The sequence below is a fragment of the Apteryx rowi genome, unplaced genomic scaffold, assembly GCF_003343035.1.
Source record: "Apteryx rowi isolate R43461 unplaced genomic scaffold, aptRow1 scaffold_10, whole genome shotgun sequence".
Classification (NCBI taxonomy): domain Eukaryota; kingdom Metazoa; phylum Chordata; class Aves; order Apterygiformes; family Apterygidae; genus Apteryx; species Apteryx rowi.
Window position 1 is genome coordinate 5,040,031 of NW_020447197.1, and position 24,832 is coordinate 5,064,862.

The window sequence follows — 24,832 nt, forward strand, 5'->3', positions numbered from 1 at the left end:
ATCCTTAAGTATAGCTAGTTAGACCTGTCCAAGCTGCCTGCGTGCAGATGCAGAACAACCCTGTCCCCTGTCCCTCTGGCACTGTAGGCATCATTGCAGGGACACAAGGCCACCTGGGCACATGATGATCCAGGCTGTGTGCTAACCTGGACACCCAGCCTCGAATCCGAACTGTTCAGATCAAACCCCATGTCTTGCAATTCTGTAGTTAGCAAGTGTTCGTTACTGCCCTATTTGAAGTGAGTCATTAGTTTAACACGTGTGGCTTAACGTGCAGAAGTTGATTATATTATCTTACTATAAATGAATTGGCATCAGCATTGTATGTTTGTATATTTTGTATCTTGTATCTTTGAAAACACTGGTTCGCCACAAATTACTTTTCTTCCATAATGCTTCCCACCTGGCTTTACCTTCCCTTTCCTCTTCCATTCCCTGAAAATCAGAATACATTTCAAAAGGTTGTCTTGGCCAATTGTACACCACCTTTTTATTTCCTCCTGTATTAAAAGGAGTATCTCATGGGTAAGGCAAAGATGCAAATTTGTCCTAAGGTGTGTAAAGAGTATGGAAATTCAGAGTGAATTCTGCCCTTTTTTACATTGATTTGAGCAATGTGTTGATTTTTTAGGCRTTTCATTAATACAAGTGAGGGCACAATGTCCTTGCATATGCAAAAACTAACCAGGGGGTTAGTTAATCTGATCTACCGTATTAAATCAGTGGGAGCTTTGTTTTTGACTTTGATGGGCACACAAGTAGGCACTGTCAGCAAACTGARGTTTTAAAAACCGGTTGTAAAAACCTGGCCTCTCTGTGCCTTCCAGTAGGGCTGACATTAATTTCACTGGGATTTCACCGGGATTTCACCTATGCCCTGTGTACGTCAAGGCGCTGTTTGCCCTTTGCCATTCTGCTTGCATATCTGTAATCAGCAATAGCCATGCATCTAAATTAGTCTACAGGARCAGAGAAGTAGAGAAATATTCACCATGAAAATGCTTGTCCATAATCTAAACGACCCATTTTACAGACTACTGTTAAAAAAAGTTACTGACACGTAAATGATCTTACTTTTTACTTTATCTAAAAAAGAAGTGCTCTTGGCAAAACTTTCGCAGAATGCTCTCTCACTTAAGACAACAGGTATGCGTTATGAAGAAACAGGATATGAGGCCACGTATTGAGATGGTTTTATTCATGCCAGATTGGTATCTGTATTAGACCATAGGATTTATTTGCATCATATTTATTTTAAATGCCCGAAGTTGTGGAAACAACTCCTGTTTTATGCTCCTGCCTTACAGACTAATGAAATCTATGCAAATTCTGCCAGCGTAGCACAAGGCCACTTGTTACTGAGCCTTCCTTTGTCAAGAGTTACATATATGTAATGACAACAGGATGTGTCCCTTAAACCATGCACATCAGTAGTAGAGAAAGCAAAAAGACCTCAAATTTCCCTACTGCTTCTGAATTATCAGCACTGTGTTTCACTACCTAAATGCACACATTAGTTGATCACAATCTTTATTGCTGATATAGCAGATTCGTTGCATTCCTTCGAGCCTGTATTTCTCATGCTGCTCTGTGCTGCACGAACTTTGTATGCACAAAGAGCAGTTTCCAGGATCGTGGCTGCAATGTCTCATATGGGCAGATGAGAAGAGACCTGTTGCTCAGAGCTCCTTGTGCCTTGAATTCCGCTCCTGTGAGTGGAAAATGCACTCGGGCCATATTTCTTCATAAAAATGCTCAGTAATTAGTCATTGGTTTCTATTATCATTATTACTGGTTTTCTGAAATGGGATTATTTCCTATGTAAATGGTATAATCTCCCTTTAATGGCATTTCACAACCCCCACTAGTAGTAATGAGTTGTATGCGAGTATCGAGAGTTGACTGTACTTCCTTAACTTTTAGCATTATCTCTGAAAAACAAATTACTTGATTAGTTGACTATTTTAAACATAAGTAGCTGTATAATTATTAATATCTGAGACTGATTCATCACAAGCAAATCTAATTTTAACATTTACAGAGTAGAGAAAAGAAAGTTAACTGACCCGCTCGAAGCTTTAAAAGAAAAGTACTTGAGACCTTCCCCAGGATTCTTGTTTCATCCACAAGTAAGTATTTTGGGAATTTTGATGTTGTAAACAAGCCTATTGATGCTTCAGAGCAGGTGCAGAGAAATGAATGCAGTCTTAGTCATTTTTGGATTTCCTAAAACACACAATTTTTACTACACCATTGTGGTGGAAAAACATAAGCATTGTTCTGAGCTTCTTGATGTTTTGCAGATGAAACAACATGTTTTGATTATAGAGGAAGCCAGATTCAAACTACATGTATGTTTTAGAGCCGTATTCCTACAAAACTGTAACATAACTACCAACATTCAGAGCTGCCCCGTTGTTCGGCAGGCTCCCATGCTGCAGGCGGTTGCAGTGGAGTCAATATTAATTACAAGGAAACAATGTAGATCCAAAGTTGGGCCTACAAAACTGAGCATCCCAGCTATTCGCCTGCCTTTATAAGATCAGTCCCTTTCATCAATATTTAAGGACTCTCAGAAAAGCGAGAAAACCTTCTATATACTTCTTTCAGCTCACATAACACAAACCCTCCATCTCTTTTAGGGAAGAGTTGTGGGGCTATAGTGTGTCCAAGGACTTTGTAGAAACCCTTCTACACACTTGAAAAACATCAGCTTTTGCTATATGAGAGGACTACTGTCCTGTTTATAGACGGTATGCCTGCTGCCCTGCTTCTTATTTGCCATATAACAAAAATTTATGGGGGTGTCCTTGAAGCAGCAATCGCAGTGTGTGCGTAGCACAGAAACAGTACCTGTGGGAAAACTTCCTGTTGCTTTCCTTCGGCAGCACCCTGCCCTCGTTTTGTCCTCCCTCTCCTTGCTCAAGGAGATTTTGTGTCAATATCTGTGTGGGTTAAATCTTGTGCCTAATCTAAAATCCCCTGTGGTATTTGCAGATTTGAACCCCTTGCTGACTATAGACTCATCCTAATAGCGATGCCTCATAGGGGTCTGGTATTTTAAGTGCAGAACCTGTCTCTGGTTCAACTTCCTCTGAATTCATGGGCCAACGCTGCCACAGTGTGCTTTTTGTCAGCGAAGGGATCAGTGGTTATACCCCTTGTTGTATGGAAGATATTCTGAAATGTGGGACTTGCGGAGATCTGAGAAGGGCTGATGTGGGAGAAGATCTGGGAGGAGAGATCTGGGAAGGACTGATAACGGCACACACAGTCACAGATATGCCAATATAATGCCCTTGCACGGGTGGCGAATGCAGGAAGAAACATCCCTTTCCAGTTCCAATGCCCGTAGGAAGTGAAGGGTTAATGAAGTGTGGAAATGATCTAGGACTTATGTGCTAGAGTGCGTCTTCAGCAGCTCCTGCTGCGTCACTTCATTTGCCAAAGCTGCAAAGCAGCAGAGAACCCCATTTCRCAGAGGATAGCACTAATAAGCAAATAGGTAAAGGGGGCTGAGCCGGGTTTGGGCTCGCCTGGTCTGAGCRGGGGCTGCCCCCCTTCCGCGTGAAGGCTTTCCCGCGTGTCGCCGCGCGGCGAGGCGCCGGGGCAGGGCTGCCTGCGCGTGCCGGGGGAGCCTGCGGCTGCACGGAAGCRCTCGTGGGAGCTTCTCTGCGGCGGCCGGGGGACGCATCGGGTTGTCGTGTGGCATCATGCGGCACTGAGGTCCACGCCAGGCGGGGAGCTGGGGCGTCTGAGGAGGGGACGAGGCAGGCAGGCAGCGGGGAGCTGGGCCAGCGGCGGCAGGGTGTCCTTGGCCACGCAGGCTTTTTCGTAGAGAACCCGTTAAAGCTATTGCCGGTGGCTGAGGAAAGTCCCAGCGACGTCACCACATCTAGCGCTTAGTCCCAGAAGGAGATATTAGCGGTGATTAGATACCTAATCTCTGCCGCTCGCTTACCCTGTTCGCGGCAGCAGAGAACTCAGCCCTGTTTCCTGCTATTTTCTTTCTATGGGGATAAGCACGATGATTCCTGGGGGCGGTGGAAAGCACAACCCCCAGAAGCCAGGGAGCGTGAAGGGGGGGCTGCACGGGAAAGGGGGGCACTTTTATTCCCTTTTTTATCCYGGCACGACCGCAGTGGGAAGGCGCCGCTGCGCAGGGAGTTGCCGTGGGTTGCAGCAGGACGTGCAGCTCGTCGGGGCTGAGCAGCCCTTCCCATGCCACCGTTTCTATTCCAGGTGGAAGAGGCAACCCATAAAATACAGGTTTCGCATAGTCTTGTTTTGCTGGACACTGTTCCAGCATTTTCCCATCCYGTGCACAGGGAGCAAATGTACATGTTGCACCTGTTTGCCTGTTCATTCACATTTTTCACTGTGCAATAGAAAAAAAGATCCGTGCTGAAGACTGGCTTTCATTTTATCACTTATCTAGCTGCTGGGGATAATGCCTTTAACTTGTTATGGGATGGACTGATGCAAAAGTCGCGAGTGTAACATGCGCTCTTAACACATCGTAAAAGGAAACTAAACCACTATCGCACATCCTTTCAAAAAAGGAAATGTCAAAATCTGCTTGCTTGCCGACTTTAATAGGAAGGGCTCTCCTGTTTGCAAAGGCAGAATTTGGCTCGGTATTTATAGAGGGCTGGGGAATGGCTTGCAGAAAAGCTGCTTTTGTTTTATAGTCCTGTTCACCCCTGTAAAAGTACAGGTGTGGATTACACCATAAGTTTTCATTTTCTACTGGCAGGATTTATCTATGTAAAATATAAACAAAATATTTCTAATGTTTGTCTCCTACAAACTTATATTTCTATAGGTGCATTTGTCTGTGAAACTCATAATTTGATTAAGCAGGAGTTTAACTGAATTTTTTTAAACTGAATAATATGACTGTTAACAGATCTTTAAAATAGATTTTTGGACTAGATATTAAAAACATAAACCCTGTAGTCCTTACTCCATCCCTGCTTGGGCAAAACTCCTTTCAGTGCCTGTGGCCCAACAGCTGTGAAAGATTAGGTCAGCTGGCTGTATTTTGCAATGATTTACCATTACAAGGATTGAATTCTTAGGGAGAGAATGCCCCAATACAACAAAGCCTTCAGAATAAAACCTTAATTGATTTCTTAAAATAAAATCGTATTTAGTAGATTGATTGCAATGAGGGTTCCAATGCAGGAATAATGTGTTGTTTTTGTTTCAATTTTGCTCCCAGTTCCAATTGCCTGATCAAAGAATTTGGGTAAGTTCATTGCTTATATTTTTGATTTAATCAATGTGAAATAAATTGCATAAGGAAAATATGATATGAAAGGTAACTTACCACACAGTTATGGAGCATGCCACGCTTTCCTACAGAATGTTGTAGTTGTAGTGGATGATACTCTGTTATGTCAAATTGGCTTTATTTTTACCTACCTAACCCAACAGTTTTTATTTGTTGAAGGCAATGGGAGCTTTACCTAAGTAAGGGTTTCAAAATACACTTTTGTTTACATTTAATTGAAACTGTTCCAAGCTATTTGCTTCAGAGGTTGGAGAGAAATTTTTCAGGCTGAAATCTTACTAGATTGCAATAGTTATAAATATTTAATCTGCATTCTAGACATTAAAATACAGAGACTCAGAGGACTTCRTGTTTCTCTCTCATATTGACTTCAGTGGGAGTTACTCACTTTAATAGCTTTGAAGTTTTGAGCTTAATTGCTCACTGCTGTACTTAAAGCACAAATAAAACATCCATTTATTTGCAGTGTTTGGGTCAAATTTGTCCTGTGTGTATACTTACATAGCCTCCCCTTACATGAACAGAAATTGTGCTTTTAGCATATGTGGGATAAATTTGAGCCTACTCTTCTATTTTTATAAAATGTTATTTTTAATATGTCTAAATTGCTCATAAAAACATGAGCCTCAGCAACTGCTTTTGCAGATGCAACTCAAATAACACAGTGTTTTGCTCGTACACTGCTGGCTTTTCAGCTGCTATGCTGAACCCATAAATACTTGTCCCAGATTTTTCCCAACCTCACAGCTTCAGGCTTCGGGGAGAAGAGCTGGAGCCAGTCCGCTGTGGCTCTAGTCCTGACTCACTCTTGCTCCGTCACTCGCGATGAGACATGGACAAATTTCACAACGCGAAGCCAGAATTTCACAGAGTGAGCTCTGAGATCTCAATGCGTCCTTCCACGTGTGCGTCTCTGTGCAGAATTAGTGCAGGAGTGCTTAAAAAAGGCGCTGCACATGAAGATGAGCACTGATCCCAGCACTCACCAGCACAACTGTGCAGCACGGTTCGAAAGCTGTGCTGGACCATCGCTTTCCTTTACGTACACCTGGCTTTAAACCCCCTCGTTTTCTACCTGTAAACTGATTATTTATGCAGCCGCATAATTTGCGCTAGGATCCTGCTCTGAAGGGTGTGACGCAGGCACCAAAGGCTCCTGCGAACACTGGTAGACCCTGAGTGAACTCGATGGAGAAGTGTCTGGGTCTGTAGGGCAGTGGGTCTGCCACGCGCAAAACCCATTCCCGGGGCGCGGGCCCAGGCGCCCGGCAGCGTGAGTGGGGGCCCCCAGCCCCTCTCGTGGGGGCGAATGCCTCAGCACCAGGAAAACGAGCAAAGGAAAAGCTGGCAGGTATTTTCCCTCATTAATTCTGAAAAGCCTCGGACAATAAACAGATAGGAACTAGGATTAGATGTCCAACCTGGAGAGCTCACGACTGGTTCCCAAACATTTTCTTTGCAGTATAGTGTATTCAACATAGCACTATCCAGGGGCTGTGGAAGGATTTGGGATTTGGCCTGTGCACCCTGGATCCACTCCTCTTTCAGAAAAGCGGCTCTGTTTTGGGATAATTGGAAAGTTGCAAAACCCAGTGCAGTCTGTTTCTTCTGTCTACTTTCATTGATATTGGCTTGGTCCTCAAATTTCCATCATCCTGCTTTTTTTGTTTGTGTATATGTCTCCTGGCCATGCTAGTGCTTGAGCAGCTGCAGTAAAAATAAGTATTTAAAGCATAAATTGTCTAGAGGAGGAGGCTGCTTCATGGATGAGTCTTCATCTTGAAAGATTTGAATATGTCACATGAGCCTTTCTAGCTCAATTCGCAGTTAAGTGTGCCATCGATTTCAAGATTATTTCAGATTGTTTTTCATTCTTTGGCAGCAACTCCATAGTTCAGATCAATGAGAAACACCCTCTCTTGAATGGATCACAATTTATTTAGCCTGTACACTCTCTCATCCCCTTCTGGTCCCATCAAAAGAAGATTACTATAAAGAGGTTCTCAAATTAGATTCAGACTTCATTTGCAATAGCTTTATGGAGACTCATTGTAAATAATTGAAATAATTTTACAAATGAATGAAAACAAATTTAGTGAGTGTATTAGCAAAGCATTTATTTTACTTATTTTAAGGCAGGATCCACTCTGTCAGATCAGCTTAAATCGCCGCCAGCTGTGTTAATATGAATAGAGTTGTTCTGGATCTACACTAGAGATCAGCTTGAGTTTCTCACTACTGTTTCATAAAGTTCAGCCACATGTGACAGGTCCTTTGGACATGAATAAAGCTCAGCCAAGTTCCATGGCTAGATGTTCAGATGCATGTTCAGTTACAACATGACAAATTTGCAAGTCGTAGTTTTTAGAGGAAGCATTATAACTTGAATTGGGGAGGAAGAAATCCTGAACTTTAGTAGTTGGGTTTTTGAGGCTTCTCTAAATAACACTAGTAAAAATAGAAAACAAACATATGAACAATTTTTCCCATGAGTTATGGCCATAAAGTCAGTTGTTTTTACGATAATAGCATGAAAGGAGTCTAGTTTGTAAAACATTAGGTCATGTAATTCATGACATTGTCTGCTAGATTATTTCATATCATCAGGTTATTCTTAAAAACCAGCAACAACAAACCTTGCTTTATTTATGTCACTTTTTCTTTGGTTGGTTAATAAATTTTAAGACAAATATCCAAGGCCCCGGCTGATGATATCTTCCCTGTTGAAATGTTTATAAATACTTGTTTTAGCCGATTATGGTAATGTCTGCATTTCTGAGTCTGAGCTGGGGAATTGTGACTACATATTAGTTTGCGTCAGTCGGAGGTTAATAGCCTCTGAGGGAGCAGGAGGGAGGTGGGGGTAAAGCTGCTTCCTTTTCCAGACATCTGGACGCAGATAGAATCAACAACTCTTATATATGTAAATCAAAAGTTACTGTTCTATATAAAATGCTGTCATTCACTGATCTCAGATTAGGAGCAGATATTACTTGTCCAGAAGGCAATAACTTTATGTAAAATGCGTAATGCAATCTTCTCGCTCTCCTACCTCCTTGGAGACCTTTCTCCGTGGATGTAGCAGCTATGGTAATGCCATCCTCCGGGTCAAACCGTGCCTCCCTCCCCGGCTCGCTGCCTCCCCRTGCCCCCTTCAGGGAACACCTCAGCCCTTGCAGTCTTGGCCGGGGCACAGACCCCTCCTGAAAGCCATGCTAAGGACAGGGCCAGTTTTTCAGGCTATAAACCTGGCCCCAAGCCTAAGCCTCAGCTCCTGGAAGAAGTCTTTGGAGGCCTTGCACGCCGAGCCCAAGCCGGGCGGCTCTGGGGCAGCTTGAAGGCATGGTTTTACCTTGACAGCATGCACCTAACATGTCTCAGAGAAGAAATGTCAGGCTGAAACCAGGTGACGATGAAAGGGCTGCCAAAACTCATTTCCCGTATGATAACGCAGGGCTCAAGGGAGCCAGGTGAGGGCAATGTTACTAGTCTAATTTTTGGCAGTGGAGGACTTAAGCCTAGAAAGAGATTTTGCATTATAGGCTGGAAGAGTCAATTCTTTCCTACGAACAGCCACCTTACTTCTCAGGACAAAAGCTACGTCTGACAGCTTGGCCCAGTTCAGTGGGTTGCTGACCATTGTAGCATCTCCACAGTTAAGGCTGAGGTCAGCACGGCTCCTACGGAGGCACCTGATTCTTTGCAAGTCAGTAATAAGAGTGTTTTGAAGGAGTAAGCACTACTTCGGTTGTGTGTTTCGGCTGAAGTAGGGCTTCTTACCGAGAACTCTTAGGGGAACCGTGCTTTCATTGTGTAAGAGGGGAAGTCACCTCTCAGGTTATTAATTAGCTACAAATAAACAGGAAAAGAATAAATTAGCAATTTTTACTATCGTTAAAGATTATCACCATGCCTACCTAGGGTTCTCACTGGGATATGAGCTGCTAAATATATATTTGTAAACACTGGAGGAAGGAGGGTGAGCAGGCAAACAGCAGAGTTTGCAACTGTTTATTTAGAATAGTCAAAGCTGACCATGAAGATTTTGCAGGAGAATCACAGAAAGCTGAGTCACTGGGGATTAAAATAGCAATAAAATTCAGTGTCAGTAAGTACCAAGTAATACAGAGGGGAAAGTGTATCTCTTAGCTCGTATCATTCAGGAAAGAGATCTTGGAGTCGATAGCTCTATGAAAATATCATCTCAGTGCTTAGCAGGAAGGAATTGAAAACATCATTATATTGCTTTCAGGTCTTGAATACAGCTGAAGTTCCTCTCTGAAAGGATATAGCAGAATTAGAAAAGACACAAAAAAGTGCAACAGTGACGATCAGGGGTATGGAATAGCTTCCATACAAAAAGAGACTAAGTAGATTTTGATTTTTCAGCTTGGAAAAGAAGTGCCCGAGGGAGCTGTGGCACTTTTCTATGAAACCATGAATGGTGTGCAGAAGCTGAGTGAGAAACGGTTATTCATTAGTTTTTACAATACAAAAAAATGAGGGGCACCCAGCTGAATTATGAGGCAAAAGGCTTGAAAGGAAGAAAAGCTAGTATCTTTTCATATGCACCTAATTAAACTGGTGAACTTCTTGACAAAAATATAAATGGACTCCAAAAGGGTTTAGCCAAATGAATGGGAGCCGCAGCCTCCGTCACCCATTAACCACAGTAAGCAAGACGCAACCTCCAATTAAAGTTCTTACACTTCCCGTTTCTGGCGTGTGACTGCATATACTGGGGAAAAGATCTGTCACTTATACTTGCAGTTTTTTTAATTCCTGGCGGTCCCTCCTTCAAGGCTTCGCAGTCCGTTGCTCGCCTAAGTTGCCTGAATCTGCATCGTTGGGGACTTCCAGCCTTCTGCGAAAGTCTTCCTTTCCCTGCTATTGCCGGTAGCTGCTTTAACCCTTCGGTCCGCTTTTAACGAAGCTTTCTGCGGCGAAGCGCCCGCTCCGGCGTGGGACGGGTGACCTTCGCGGAGACGCAGCGCTGCGCCGGAGCCAGCCTTAGGGGCCCGGAGGGAGAGCGGGCCGGGGAGCAGCGGGAACGCGGAGGAGGCGCAGGTCTGCCTTGGCAGCCTGGGTGAGCGGGAGAGTGCTCCGCGCTCACTTTTAGCCCCCTTTCACCAGGGCTGCCTCCTGGGAAGCAGAGAAAAGGGCCTCTCCTCTGCCCGTGCATTTAAAAAAAATAATTTATTGCCCTCACTGTTAAGAAAATGACCTGATTTGGGTTTATCTTCGGCAGAGAGTAACCGCTGTGATTATACAGGCAACAGTGGCGCAGCACTAATTCCTATCCGTAGAGACTCGGGGCCAAACGCTTCCCTCTGTTGCTGGTGCGTTTCTTCAAAATTAGAAATCATACCAGGTAACTAAATGGATCAGTCCTAAAAAAATAAACAATAATAATTCCTATGGTGAGAAATGTATTTTTGGAAAGCTAGTAATACTTTAATATAATTGGAAGTGCTTGTATTTCCTCTGAATGAGGGATTTAAGATTGGATCCTGATTTCATATCTATTTTGGGACTGATATAATCCTGCAGGAATTATTGGAGTTACTGCTGACCTACGTCAGTGTACATTGGAGAAGAATCAGTCTCAATTTCTCCTCTGCAAAATCCTGAAAATAATAATAAAAAAAAAAGCATGACTAAGCCATTTTAAATGTAAAGGGGAAAATAGTTTCTTTAATGTATTACTGTAGGGAGACATGTACATGAGAAATGGAGATCCAAAAATGATTTTAAACCACTAGATAATGAAACTGACTTGAATATTAAATATACATAAATAAAACATTTATTATACTTCTCGATGCCCTTATTATTCTTCACCATAAATATGTGCTATCATAACCCATGCACTGTCTTGTCACTGCTAATCAGCCTGAAGGCCAAAGGTCATTTTTCATTCGAGCCATTTATTTTCCACAACTGCGGAATAGAAGGATGATTTCTTGAAGGGAACAATTAGAAGGAATTAAAGGCAGCGGAAAGCCTATCATAAAAGCTTTAAGGATCAATTCCGGCTAAAGACAAATAYGATGCCGTATAAAAACAGATACAAGGTGATGCCGAGTTGTACGGGTTGATAATGACATCTCTCGGCTGAGATAGAATTACCTCCTATCCCAGCAGCATCATCATTACATAGCTCACGCCTGTGATCAGTACGTGTCAAAATCCTTCATATTGACAAATGTGCTGTCCGCTTGCATCTGTGGAGAATGTTTTAGCAGCTGAGTGATTATGAATCAAGGCCCAGAGCTTACAGCCCCTACTGCCTTGCAATGCTTTCACATTTGTTGCCTGACAAGTAAATGTATCTTGACTTCCCTCTGAGATTTTTTTTTTTTTTCGCACCGTGTTTGATGAAAGACATTTGGCAAATTGGCAGTGGTACCCTGTACATTGCAATTTGTAGTCAGCATTAGGAGTCTGAGCATGAAACGAGAGGGCAGGCTGCAGGCGAAAGGGAAAAAAAAAATCCAAGCCCAGAGCTAACCAGCACATGAATAGTCATTTCAGGAGACAAACACAGAATTCTTTGCATTAAAAGCAAAAAAAAATTAAAAAGCAGTCTCTGATGGATTTTAAAGAATAGGCCATAAACGTGTCCTCCGAACACTTGGCTAATACCGCAGCTTATTACAAAGCAACCCTGGGGCTCGTGGTAGTGCGGGCTCTCCGCTTTGCCGTGCCTGCGCTGGGAGAGCCCCTGTGAAAGCAGGGCGCTCTCCCGTCCCCGGGACGGCACGGCGGCGAACGGCGCGAGGAGGCAAGGCGATTCTGCCAGCCTTGCTCCTGCCAGCCGCGCCTGAGCCGTGGCGGGGCTTTGCCTTCGGTGTAGAAAGTCGTTATTAATGCCAGGACGTGAGCTGCGGTTGGGTTGCTCCTTATCGCTTCAGAAGAAATAGAAATTTTGGAGTCCAGCGTTGGCATGGCTGAGGAGCATGGGGTGGCTGGTCTTTAACGTAACTTCCCCCTCTATCACAAACCTTGTCYGCCAGGTATTTCAGAGGACTCACGCGGTGGTGTTGCTGCTCTTTGGGTGCAGCTCTTGGATTTCTTTTCTTTTTGTGTTTTTGGTGATATGAATAGGCAAATGGTTAATCTTGCCTGTCGGTAGATACAGCAGCAATCTTGAACTCTCCAGCTGACAACGTTTGAGGTTTGGGAGCAATTTTTCATGGTTGATTCCAGACACCTCAAAGGAAACCAATCTTCAGAAATTATTTAATGCCCGCTCCCTGAAAAGTAGAGCTCTTGAAGACACTTAATGGTGAAGAATCAAAACCGGAGGCGTCCCAAAGCATCTTTAATAGTTTTGGCCAGCTCATTATTGTATTGAATATTGTGGCTTGGAGTGGGGAAGGCCTCGTACCACCACCTAGCGCGTGAGGGAGTCAGAACAGCAAGGCGAAAAAACCTCAAATTAGGGAAAACTGAACCAGAGAAAGACAGTTTGACAGATCACAGTTCTTTCTGCTGCCAATTAATTCTAACTAATATTTCAAACAAGGGCATGAACCAAGTAGGCAGGAGCCAAATGACTTTAAGTAACCTTTTTTTTTCCAAATGCAATTTAGAAGAGAATTTGTTTCATTACCATTAGCATCATAAGGTGTACACTGGGAATGAATTTTGGTAGCACAGCATTTTTGTAATGCATCATTCTGCTGTGATTCATTGTGTCAGTAAGGCCATCTTCTTCAGATTTGCATTTATTTAGACTGCATATACTTTTTTGTAGTGCATATATGAAAGCTGAATTCTCTTCCCATTCATGCTCATGGCAAATTTCAGTTGGTTTTGGTGGGAAGAGGATTTGACTTCACTGCAACTCTCCTATTGTTTTTACTGGATCACTTCTGGCTGTGGGAGTTTCCTTACATGGGGTTTGCAAGCAGCTGAAGGTAGAGCGGGAGTATTGTAGGAAAACAGGATGTAACTGGTAATACAAACAAAGAACACCAAAAGCACAAAACTTCATTTTTTATGGATTTATCTCATAGCATTTGTCTTTGATGTGCAAGAAGACTTGATTGAAAGACTGGACGTGGCTGGGACATTGTCAGAGCCTCTCTGGATCTGCCTTGTTGCAGGCTTTGGTTCAGCTGCAGTATTTAGAAGATCTTTGTCCCCTGCAATTTTTTCTTTTCTTTTTTTTTTTTTACCAAACCTGTAGTAATTCAGTTGTTCTTRGGATCTCTATTTTTTCTGTTGAATTTGGTTAAAAATGGCCAGTGGCTTCAGTAGGTGGGATGAACAGAGGCATATATATGCACACAGTTACACACACACGCACACATGCACACACAGCCCCATAAAGCATGACTGCATAAACTGTATTTCCACAGAAGCTGAAGCTTAAAAATATAAAAAACAAACACCAGTTAATTTAGATTTTGCATGGAAGCAGCTTTCCATGATAGATATTGGGAGAGAAGCTCTACCGTGTGCAGGCCTTGCCAGAGCAATGGCACTCCTTTTCTAAAAATTACAGGAATTATTCAAAGTGGGACATCACGGCCATCATTTTTCCCCATTTGCACAGTAATTTTTCAAACAGCAACTACCCATTTGCCTTTTTGCTGTCTCAAAACTACGTGGTGTTTGTATTTGGRGTTCTCCTGGAGGGAAGAACACCAAAGCCGTATTTGCCGTGACAGACTCTGTGCTGTTTTCTGTTGCAGATGTCGGCTATCGAAAACATGGCTGAGAAGCTGGAGAGTTTTAGCGCCCTGAAGCCAGAGGCCAGCGAGCTGATCCAGTCGGTGCCGTCTATGTTCAACTTCAGAGCCCCTCCGAGCGCCCTGCCGGAGAACCTGCTGCGCAAGGGCAAGGAGCGCTACACCTGCAGGTGAGGGCAGCTCCCGCGGCTCGCTTTCCACGTTCCCCCRGTGGCAAGATGGATGGAGATCACAGCAGGTCTTGCAGGGAGCTTTGTAGCCAGTGAAACGTGGAAAGTGTTTTGGTCTGGGTGTTTTACTTTTTTATTTTTTGTTGTTACCAAGCAAAGAATTTGCCCTGTGTCATCCCGGTTTGATAAGTGAGGCTGAAACTATTATATGAACAATTTCTTCCCAAATTTGCTCATCACCTTCATATTAATGAGTATTCTCTCATTATTAATTTTTGATCATATACTGCAGAAATGTTTTCCTCTGGCTCCTGTCTTTAATGTCCGAAGAGATAACATGCCTGAGTTATTAGGACATAGGTGTGCAGACTTTAAATACAGTGGAGACAGACATCACAAATGCAACCAAAATGAATTGCAGCTCTGTCAGCAAGAGTGGAATTAGCTGCATGGATATTTTGAAGGCTTATACATCATGGTGAAAAAAAGTAGATAGGATGTTAAAATTAAAGGGATGCAATCTCAAAAGTCTTCATGTGGAGCAACCACTACCCTTGTTCACTTAAGAGCGAGTTGTGCATGCTCTGTCCCCATGCAAAAGTGGGCTGGATGTGATTAATAGAACTGGGTCAGTTATAAACTGAATCTTAATGTTTTACTTAAAGGGAGGGTGTAGAGCTCAAGAGAATTTTTTTTTTTTTTTTGCTATTATTGTTCCTGTGACATATTATCGAGTTTGGAGAATGGTTTTTAAATTGCATTATTTAGGTCTCTATATCATCTCCAGCATGCTCAGGCATTTGACACTGGCGTATCAGTTTATCTGATCTTTCTGGAAACATGTCACCTTCTTTCAAGACATGTTGTTATAGAAACATACCTTGATGGATTAGGTCTTTGAATCTTGTCTGGTCTGATCCTATCCAATGCACAGAATGATGTCACGTTTGCTGACACGGAGAATGAGTTGAAAGATTTGAAATCTGCTTACATCAAGCCAGAAATCCAAGGCTTTAATAGTGGGTTTTCATGATTCCAAATCTGAATGTGACAGACAGGCTCTTAGTGAGCTTTGAAATTTTGGGTGATCTTTAAAACTAGTTTGTGTTTTCATATATCACTTGCTTAATGCACAAGAAAAGCCAGTCAGTGCCAGCAATTCAAATTCCATAATTAAGGTCACATGTGTATGTATGTATCAATCACTTTTGATTTGCTGAATTATTTGCTGAGTGCTTTTGCTGCAGTGTTATGATACCAAAGCAATGCCAATAGTACCATGCATTACTGACTAAATTTGGGCTATGCATCTAGTGCAGCTCAAGCCTAAATGGAGCCAGCAGAGGTTGCATTATCTTATCAACCATTTTCTCATCACAGATACTGTGGCAAGATTTTCCCAAGATCTGCAAACCTAACACGTCACCTGAGGACGCACACTGGAGAGCAGCCCTATAGGTATAACCCCGCCTCGTGTATGCGGTTACGTGAATAAAGTGGGCGCATGAGCRTTCAATAGGCACCTTCTCTGTCAGCTCCAGCACTGATTTATTAACAGCCCATTGAAACTAGGGATGGCTTTGCTGCTGACGTCAGTGCATTTTGGGGCAAAAGGCCAGTGCCATTGGGAAAGGCACGTTCCCACGGCGAGGAAGCTTGTGCTTGGGCTCCCTTGCGCTCGCTGCCGTGTCTAGGTGTGTGCACATGTTGCCATGACTCCGGCGTGACTCACTGGTATTTATTTAGCTGTGGCGACGTGTTCGCGAATCCGAGCCTTGCAAGAGAGATTTTTGAAGTTACCAAGATAAATCCCAGTGATGTAGGCAGACACATTATGTTTAAATAGCTTTGGAAATCTCCTCTCTACCCACCATTGTGTTTCAGTTTCCTACTGCAAAATGGGCGAAGCCTGCCGAACAGGGTTTTGTGGGGATTAGTAATTGTCCGCAAAACTCTTTGCATGTTTAAGGGAATTGGTCATTGTTTATTACCTGGTTTTTCTTTTGTTTACACAAGTTTTTGTCAGTAGAGGTACATGGATTTATGTCTTGATTGAGAAATGTGATGCTCCTTACTGACTAAGCTGTTTTCCCAGTTAAACGCGCCGTAAAAATTTTATTCCTCGTAGGAAAGTAAAACTGTCTAAGAATCCTGCTACAGGAACACTGGCAAACATGACAATTTGCCTTTGTTTTGAACAGACCTTTTTATGCTTGTCTAAACAAGGGTAGCTGTATTCCAAGCTGCTGTTTGGTGTTGGAGCTGCAGAGAAAGGGGAAGGTTTTGGTTGTAGCTTGTCAAATTTGGGGGGCTTAAAAGTGCCGTAGCAACACTCATACCTTGCCTTCCCTCCCCAGCCGCCCCGTGCCTTCACAGCAGCTGTCCTTGCCTCGCAGGATAGCTGGCACTTTTCAGCTGTCACGGTTGAGGGGATTTTCAGCAGAGCTCATGGTCACGTTCTCCTTACAGAAATCTTTTTGTAAGAGCTCAGTGGTGTTAGTTGCAGCCTAAAGTTAGGTGTTTTGTGGATCATCTGATTTCTGAAAGATTCCCATTACTGTTGTTTGTTTGTTTCTTGCCTAATGTGGATCCTTTCTGAGCTCTGCCTGATTCACCAAGACCTACCTTGATAAGGACATGTAAGTGGCATTAGTATCCAGGACAGCTACGTACAGGCAGAAATGAGTGTAGAAGCTTTACGGCATTGAAAATGATAGATGAACTTGAATCAACTGGAAAGAAGCCAGCTCATGTTCCAGTAAAACAAATGCACAAATTTATGCATTTTATGACCTGTAAAGAGCAGAGTAAGCTCATTGTTTGCAAGGAAACAATATGGTTTTTTTGGGAAGTCTCTTTGGGAAGTGGGATTCACATCTAATTTTATTCAAGAGAGGTCTTGATCCATGTTATGCTTGTCCACTGCATAAAAGCCAGGAACAATTAGTAGCATAATGGACAATTTCAGCACTAAAAAATTGACATCATTGACAGTGTAAGAGACATGTTTTGAAGTATGGGAAAAGTAGAAGATTAAAAAACTAGAGTGATGAAGACTGTTGGCTAGTTACCAACAAAAGAATTTGGAATAGTTATAGTATGACTTAGTAATGGCTTAAAGAGCGATACAGTAAAGGCTTTAGGGACTCCAAATCACTGCAGAGTATGAAAATTGATGCCTCTGGTACCAGAGTGATAGACTAAACTACTCACATTGGCACAGTATTAAAGGTTGGGATTGTTTATTGCTGGTTTTTGCAAGATAACCAAATTTCCTCTGGGATTAGCAATCGAGCAAGCTAATTCCTCAAAAAAAAAAAGATATAATCACACAGTATAATTTAGAATAGGAAAAGAAATAGCCCTTTTTACCTTATTTGAGCATTAGAAGGGATCTGTTTCATGTGTTTTCCAAAAGTGTTTAATTGTATTGTATTGGCAGCACATGAAACAATAGTTATTGCTCTACTGTTTTCAAACTTCCCAACTTTGCATGCAACAGTTTTAAAAACATGGGAATCAATTACCCTAGGTAATTTGATGCAATTAACTCTGAAATATTATGCTCCTTCCTAAATGAATATTTAAAATATAAAGATGAGTGTGAATTAAAGCTAAAAAAGCCAATTGTAGAAATGAYGTCCAAGAACACAGCTCTTCAGCTATTCGGGCAAAATATCTGTTCATTTCAGGGAGGGCTTTGCCTGCATGGCTACCAAGAGAACGTGTCTGAGCACTGACTCTGATTGTGCTGTGGGTTTCTTAGRACAGATCTTGCATTTCCAGCTACTAACAGCCCCCTTTCTCCCCACCTGGTTTTGTTTTTTTAGATGCAAATACTGTGACAGGTCCTTTAGCATATCTTCTAACCTGCAGAGACATGTCCGTAACATCCACAATAAAGAGAAGCCCTTCAAATGTCACTTGTGTGACAGGTGTTTTGGTCAACAAACCAATCTTGACAGACATCTAAAAAAGCACGAGAACGGCAACATGTCTGGTAGGTATCCCTTTTGCCTTTCCATCGCACCGTACGTGCAGCCAGCACTCACACACACGGGCTTCCTCTTCGCTCTCAATACTGCCTTTGAACACCGAGGGTGTATAGGCACCAGTAGTTCTGCGTTGTCTGCTCCAATGAGTGGATTTTTGGAAAAAATGTAAGTGTGTAAGCTCTGCTGACAATTAAAGACCTTTGAAAATCCCAGCATAAACTCTGTCCTTTCATAACTTAATGCAACTGGATGATGTCTTTTCTTTTGGTTTTAATTAAGCCAAGCATAGCATTCTGAGAACAACCTGGCAAAATTGGTTTCAGCTTGTCTCCCCAGTCGCTTGGCTCTCGATAGGAGTCCTAGCTTTGGAGTTTTAGGGGGTAGTCTRCAAGATTTTTTGGCACCCTCTAAAATATCCCAACTGTCAGGAGCTGAAAAGAACCAGCTACTGTGGAGGGAAGTATCGGTGCCTCCATAGCCCCCAAGCAAACGGGTCACCTCACAGCAGCACAAGCAAGCTGCGGGTTTCTACGGGCAGCAAAGGCAGCGGCAGGTAGTGAATATCATTGGTCTGGTTTAGGTGTCTGCAGGGTTTAATAAAAACGCTAGTCTTTCCAGTCTACATTTTCCTCCCCAAGAAATAATCAGGTGCATGTACTGAACGCAGAGCTGCCTCTTCCCTGATGCACAGAGAGATGTCTGTCGTTGGTCTCTCCGAGTGCTAAATGAATATAGACTTTGGTGATTATGTCAATGGCTGCTCTGTGTTTTAAGCAAATCTACATAATCAGTAGCTAAAATTAAGTTCCATTTGCTTAGTTTAGCCGTTGGTCTAACACAGTTATTGACTGACATTATTGAAGTTGCRAGGCAACAGGAAAGAGATCTTGAAATATATACTTGGCAAAAGCAATTATAAACAATAGAAATGGCACCCAGCATACAAGCAGTTATTTTGGCTGGACACCAACCTTAGCCCATGGAATAATAATACTTCCCTTCAAATTACAAGTTTTACGGCCAAAAGTCGACAGACCATTATGGACAGCTCTCTTGGGGCCTCACCCATTTTAGCCATTGTTTCAATTTCAATTTGATTTAAATGGTTAAATATATAAAATGTAAATGAACAACAACAAAACTGCTGCATTTTACTCTGTTAAGGTACTGCAACATCTTCACCTCACTCAGAACTTGAAAGCACAGGGGCAATCCTAGACGACAAGGAAGATTCTTACTTCACAGAAATTAGGAATTTTATTGGGAACAGCAACCACAATAATCAATCCCCCAGAAGCTCAGAGGAGAGGTAAGTTGCCACTGGTTGTCCCTCACAAGGTGACACTCTTCCTTCTCCATTTTGGCTTGCTGTTAAGCCTGTTTTTTTCATTGATAATGTCCTGYAGGGACCAGAGTAATTTTAGCAACATGGTTGCTTCAGTTTTCACATAAGCATCTTCTGGAAAGAAATGCATTGATTCYTTCCCTATCGTGCACGAGCATATTACTGGGGCAGAGGCTGGACAGCAGGGTGCAGCTATGAATGGTTTTCTCCTGGSATCAGAAGCTCTCGGTTTAACGTTGCTGTGTGCCAGTTCTCATTGCTGATTTAAATCTATTAGAAAATTCCTTAGATTTGTGTTCGCTGCAGAAGAGCTGAATTCTACATMTAATGGGTAAATGTGAAAGGATTAGAAAGCCTTACAATTTAAATGTAAGTTAAATTCTTAAGAATAAATGAAAGATCATAATTGAAAGTCCTGTCCTTCAAGCAGCTTAACACCAAGAAAGATGCTTACTAGGAAAAAGTCAGTGAGGCTGTTGGTAGGCCTTGGTAGCTCACAGTACTTTAGCTTSTGAGAGGCTCTTTTTAATTAAGTGTACGTGTGGGTTTCAATTCTTCAAAACTAACAGAAGTGAGACCACTTATAAATATTTTCAGCTAATAAAAATATAGCCAAGCAAAAAAGGCTGCTATGTAGGTATGCATATTGACTATATATATTTCTTTGAGACTGGGTAYGGGGCTTAGTGTTTTTTCAGCCGATTTGCTTTGCATTATCCACATCAAAAATTTCTTACCGTAAGCGAGAAACTTCRCTGTCTTCTCAATTTCCAGATGTCTTTGTGAGGGAATAAAAATGGTGGACATAACACAGTTTCCATGAAAGTATTGGATTAAGTGATTACATGCATATTCAAATTTCATTCCATCTTGATTGGAAATGAGGGCTCGGGATTTTTTCTTTGCACATCTGGTCTCAACATGTCCTCCAACAGGAAGTCAGCAAAGTGAAAAGGTTGCTGGGTTATGCAGTGTTTCCTTTCTAAATTTGGCACTTCAGACTGCTTTTGATGGATATTTTATCCCTGGCAAATTACTGCATTTGAAAGCATAATTAGAGAATCTGTTTTCTTAATCACATGGCTTTTGTTACTTTGGTTTTAGTCCATCTCCCTTTCATTTCTAGCAGTCTCGATCAAGCATAACTAGCGAGTTGGCAGCCCAAACTATGCTCAACAATTTCTTATATATGTCTATTTAGATAAAAGATGATAAAGAGATACTGCTGTGATCCTGATACTGATCTTGGAGCGAGGTGGTTGCCTCAACTTTCCAGCATTGGTATAGCCTCAGATTTTTTGATACTGTGATATGAGCAGATCATTCCCTGCCTTTTTTTAAGTACTAAACTTTTGATAATCGGCTGGAATTTGCTCAGAAAATAGATGAAAGTTTATTGTGTTTAGGTAAATGATGCTATTGTCTTAGAAGAAACTAGCTTTCACTTATACACTCTCCATAAGAAAGGATATTTGTTATAACAGCAAGTCAAATGTTCGACGTCAGATATGTTTCTAACATGGCTCATCCTTATCTTGGGAAAGCTTTTGCTATGGTCCATATTGTCCTGCACAGTTTGAAGCATGTAGAGTCTAAAGCTAACCGTGGGCAGACAATACAGTTTCCATTTTTGTCACTGTATTCCTGGAAGAGTAAGGACCTTTTACACAATTAGAACAATAGATGAATCAAGGCCTCTATATTACGTAAAGCAGCGGACCAGCTACGCCGTTGGCATACATTTGTACGGCTCCGCTGAATTCAGCCCTTTGATACCACCAGTACCTCTGGCCGTAGATTTATCGATGCAGCGGCAATGCCCAATAACTTTAGCTCTCGTTTAATGCCGTGGACGCTCTGCAGCTGCAGATACTCCGAATCGGACAGGGGCGAGGCCTTTGTCAAGTCATATATAAGCCTCTAGTTCAGCATGGATGTTATGACGTTGATAAATATCCTGTAGGGAGTAGTTAAGTTGTTGTCTGAAAGTGAAAGACAATGTAATAGTAGTTTATAGACCAAATGGTTTTCCACATGCATATTGCTATAATTACTCATTTAATAAGAATAAAGTTTTCTCCCTTAAAATACTGTGTGAGGCTAGCGGCCTTTCTTTTAGTTACTTCTGGCCCTTCAAATCAGTCAATAACGTGGCTCGGTGTGGAGGCCATGTTGAAGACAACTCTTCAGGCCTTCAGCAGAACTCATTCGGGTGCCCATGTATGTAATCTAAAAGTTCAGTTAAGTAGGATGCTTCCAAATGGATGGTATTGTGAGCAAAATTAATTATGCATGTGAATTTGACTCAAAAACTCTGAACACAGTATTGGATGTCATTTCTGAAAATGCCAGATCTTCTTCAAAGTTTCTCTGCCCCTACAGCTTCTGTGAAAAGTCAATGAGTTATTTTGCCTAAACTAGATATATGACCGGAAACATGAGATGAARTGATGCATGAGAAAATGTGGAATGGATATCTGAACACACCTCCTAACATATCTCTTGAACGGTAGTTTTAGGCTCCCAGGATATTAGGAAAATCACATGCTGATTGCACTGCATCATCCAACTGATTTTTGAGTGGAGTTTTCTATAATACTGCCTAAACATCTGAAGCTAAACAAGATATAAAATAAAGACTTTTCAGAAAATTATGCTATTCTATTGGGAGATCTTTTTTCATATCTGTCTCATGGGTGCTGAGCTTTCGTAACTGATTTTTGATTATTGCATTTTTATTTTCGTACTTTCAGAATGAATGGCAGCCACTTTAAGGATGAGAAAGCCATGGTAGCCAGCCAGAACTCAGATTTGTTGGATGACGAGGAGGCAGAAGATGAAGTAATGATGGACGAAGAAGATGAAGAAACTGAAATTGCAGGGAAAGCAGTCAAAGAACCTGTTACAAGTGACATACATGAGGGGACTCCAGAGGAAGATTACGAGGAAACGAGTACTTTGGACATGAACTGCAAGGCTTCCCCTGGCAGGTTGGTTCCTTCCTAGTATTGGTGCAGTCAATATGTGAAATCCAAACAATAACCCATACAAGAGTGCCAACACCAAAATCTGTTGTGCTGTGGGAAATGGCCCTAAGTAGCTAACTTCCCAGTAACAATAGCAACGCGCATCTGTGTTTTGGTCAATACTAGCCCTATTTTCGGTCTCTTCGTGCAATCTGTAGCCATTAAGAGGAAAAATAACTTTGCTTAGGGAGCTCAGGTTCAGAGTGAAGCAGGAAATGTTTGTGTGAGATATGTTACCTCTTCCTTAAATCTACCTGGTTCTCATACAACGGTCTTGTGAAAGGCTGTGGCGAGAGCAGAAGAGAGACGGCCGCTCTCTGCTCTGCTCCCACTAGCTACCCTCTCTTTTTCAGAAGAGGAAGTGTCATTTCTTTTCTTTGGTATCATGGTTCCACAGTGCTAAGTGATTTACAAAACTGAAAAAAGAGGAAACGCCTCAGATGTGTGAATAAACAAGATGGGGGGTAGAGGAAACGGAGAGGATCAGCCCTAAGGCCTCCGTTGGTTATGGTGCTGGTCACTACCTAAATATGCCTGAGGGTTATATAGCTATGGTGACCATCCTTAAGAGTAGGCCAGCAAGGGCAGGTCTCCCGAATCTCACTGCAACGCTCCTACCTACCAGGCAGCACTGCAACACATACAATTTGTGTTGAAGTTAATGCAAACAGCAGCAACTTAGAGCAGGTTTGAAAGTCCAAGAATGGTCGTGTAACTGTTGTTCACTGGGGAGCCCGTTACTGCAGATTTCATTGACATTAAAACTCCCTCTAACCTCCATGGTGTTTTTGTAGGTATAAAGAGGATGAGTACAATAAGACTGGACTTTCGGCTTTGGACCACATAAGGCACTTCACAGATAGCCTCAAAATGAGGAAAATGGAAGAAAATCAATATAATGAAACTGAATTGGCAGCTTTCAATACTTCCCAGCTGCCGGAGGACTTAAAACAACCGTTGTACAGGAAATCCAAATCCCAGGTAAAAGCTTAACTCCATTGAAATTTTGTTGTCACCAAATACCAGAAGGATTAAATTATTGATGTGTGGCACGCAAGGTCATTTTAGCTTCATCAGCAGGGCTGTGCTCCACCTCCGTAAAGCTCCCTGAGCGTGTCCTCACCTCCCCTTGTTTTTTCCCAAAAAAACTGGCRTACCACGCTAGCCCCACCACACAGACATCATAGGATGATCTGGTCCCTGGTATCAGAGAATTTTCTTACTTTTTTACTATTTGCGTTCCTGTTTACCCTCTGCAGAGATGCCCTGATAAGAAATAGTCATGTTCTGCTTTCAGATAAACAGTATGGTCAGACTGAAGCTGCTTGCAAGGGTGCAAGCAAGTCTAGCAAGTCTTTTAGCTGTTTTTTTTTAATAGATAAATCTGTTGGATGCTACTGCTTCCACGTCCTCAACATGTTTTCAAAATAGTATTAATCAGACTGACGTCTTAGTAGCATTTCTTAAATATTTTTAGAACAAATTAAAAAGGGTTTTTTTTAGTCTCTTTAAGAAGAGTCCTGTTTTAAAAATCACAGAATATGCCCATAGTGACAAAGCAAAGCAGAATGTGATATTTTGTGAAATACAGTATCAGCCCAAAGATAATGTGCTTCTTTGGGAATAGAGCACTTGAGAAGAGCATTTTGCACCAAGAACGTGAAGGCAAACGCAACTCAGTTAGCTTGCTTAGTACTGAATGCTTTTCAGAGCTTTGTGAATCCAGATGAAAGCAGAAATAATCATTGCTATCAATGAGTCAACAGCGTCATGGAAAAGGTTGACAGTGGTTCTGCCTAACGCGTTTTGATTTTTTCGTTACGTTCAGAATATCTTCCGTGGCCTAAATTTTGTGCTACGCGTGTAGAGCTAGCATGGTTGAAGTCCAGCTGAGTGCATGTGGAACCTGACCGCTGTCTCTCTCCTTTCCCCACGCAGGCGTACGCGATGATGCTCTCTCTCTCTGACAAGGACTCCCTTCATTCTGCATCCCATAGTTCTCCCAATATGTGGCACAGTATGGCCAGAGCTGCCGCAGAATCCAGCGCCATTCAATCCATCAGTCACGTATGACGTTGTGAAGTCTTACCAAGAATGGGACCAAGTCCAAACCAGTAGCATGGCTCTTTCGTATATGACTATTTAAAAGACTGCTGAGCAGAATGCCTTATAAATCTGCAGGGTCACTCATTTAAAGTCTGGTGACCTTAAACTGAATAATTTTAAAAAGAAAGAAACTATTTATTCTCAATATTTTGTTTTGCACAGCAAAGGCAGCTGCTGACTTCTGGAGGATCAATG

At 42.2% G+C, this 24,832-nt stretch overlaps 1 protein-coding gene across 4 annotated transcripts in view; it reads left to right on the plus strand.

Moving 5' to 3' along the window:
- The window catches only part of MECOM (MDS1 and EVI1 complex locus), a 51,158-nt gene extending 26,554 nt beyond the window's left edge, over positions 1–24,604 (plus strand). For 2 of the 4 annotated variants that reach the window (XM_026061279.1, XM_026061284.1), the window contains exons 7-15: positions 2,042–2,129; positions 5,225–5,251; positions 13,999–14,165; positions 15,546–15,623; positions 17,996–18,165; positions 19,325–19,469; positions 22,259–22,495; positions 23,326–23,512; positions 24,470–24,604. In XM_026061279.1, the coding sequence (XP_025917064.1) occupies positions 2,042–2,129; positions 5,225–5,251; positions 13,999–14,165; positions 15,546–15,623; positions 17,996–18,165; positions 19,325–19,469; positions 22,259–22,495; positions 23,326–23,512; positions 24,470–24,604 (1,234 nt within the window). The remainder of the gene's footprint in view (positions 1–2,041; positions 2,130–5,224; positions 5,252–13,998; positions 14,166–15,545; positions 15,624–17,995; positions 18,166–19,324; positions 19,470–22,258; positions 22,496–23,325; positions 23,513–24,469) is intronic. The other 2 variants (XM_026061291.1, XM_026061270.1) reach the window with 1 other exon arrangement.
- Positions 24,605–24,832: the final 228 nt, after the last annotated feature.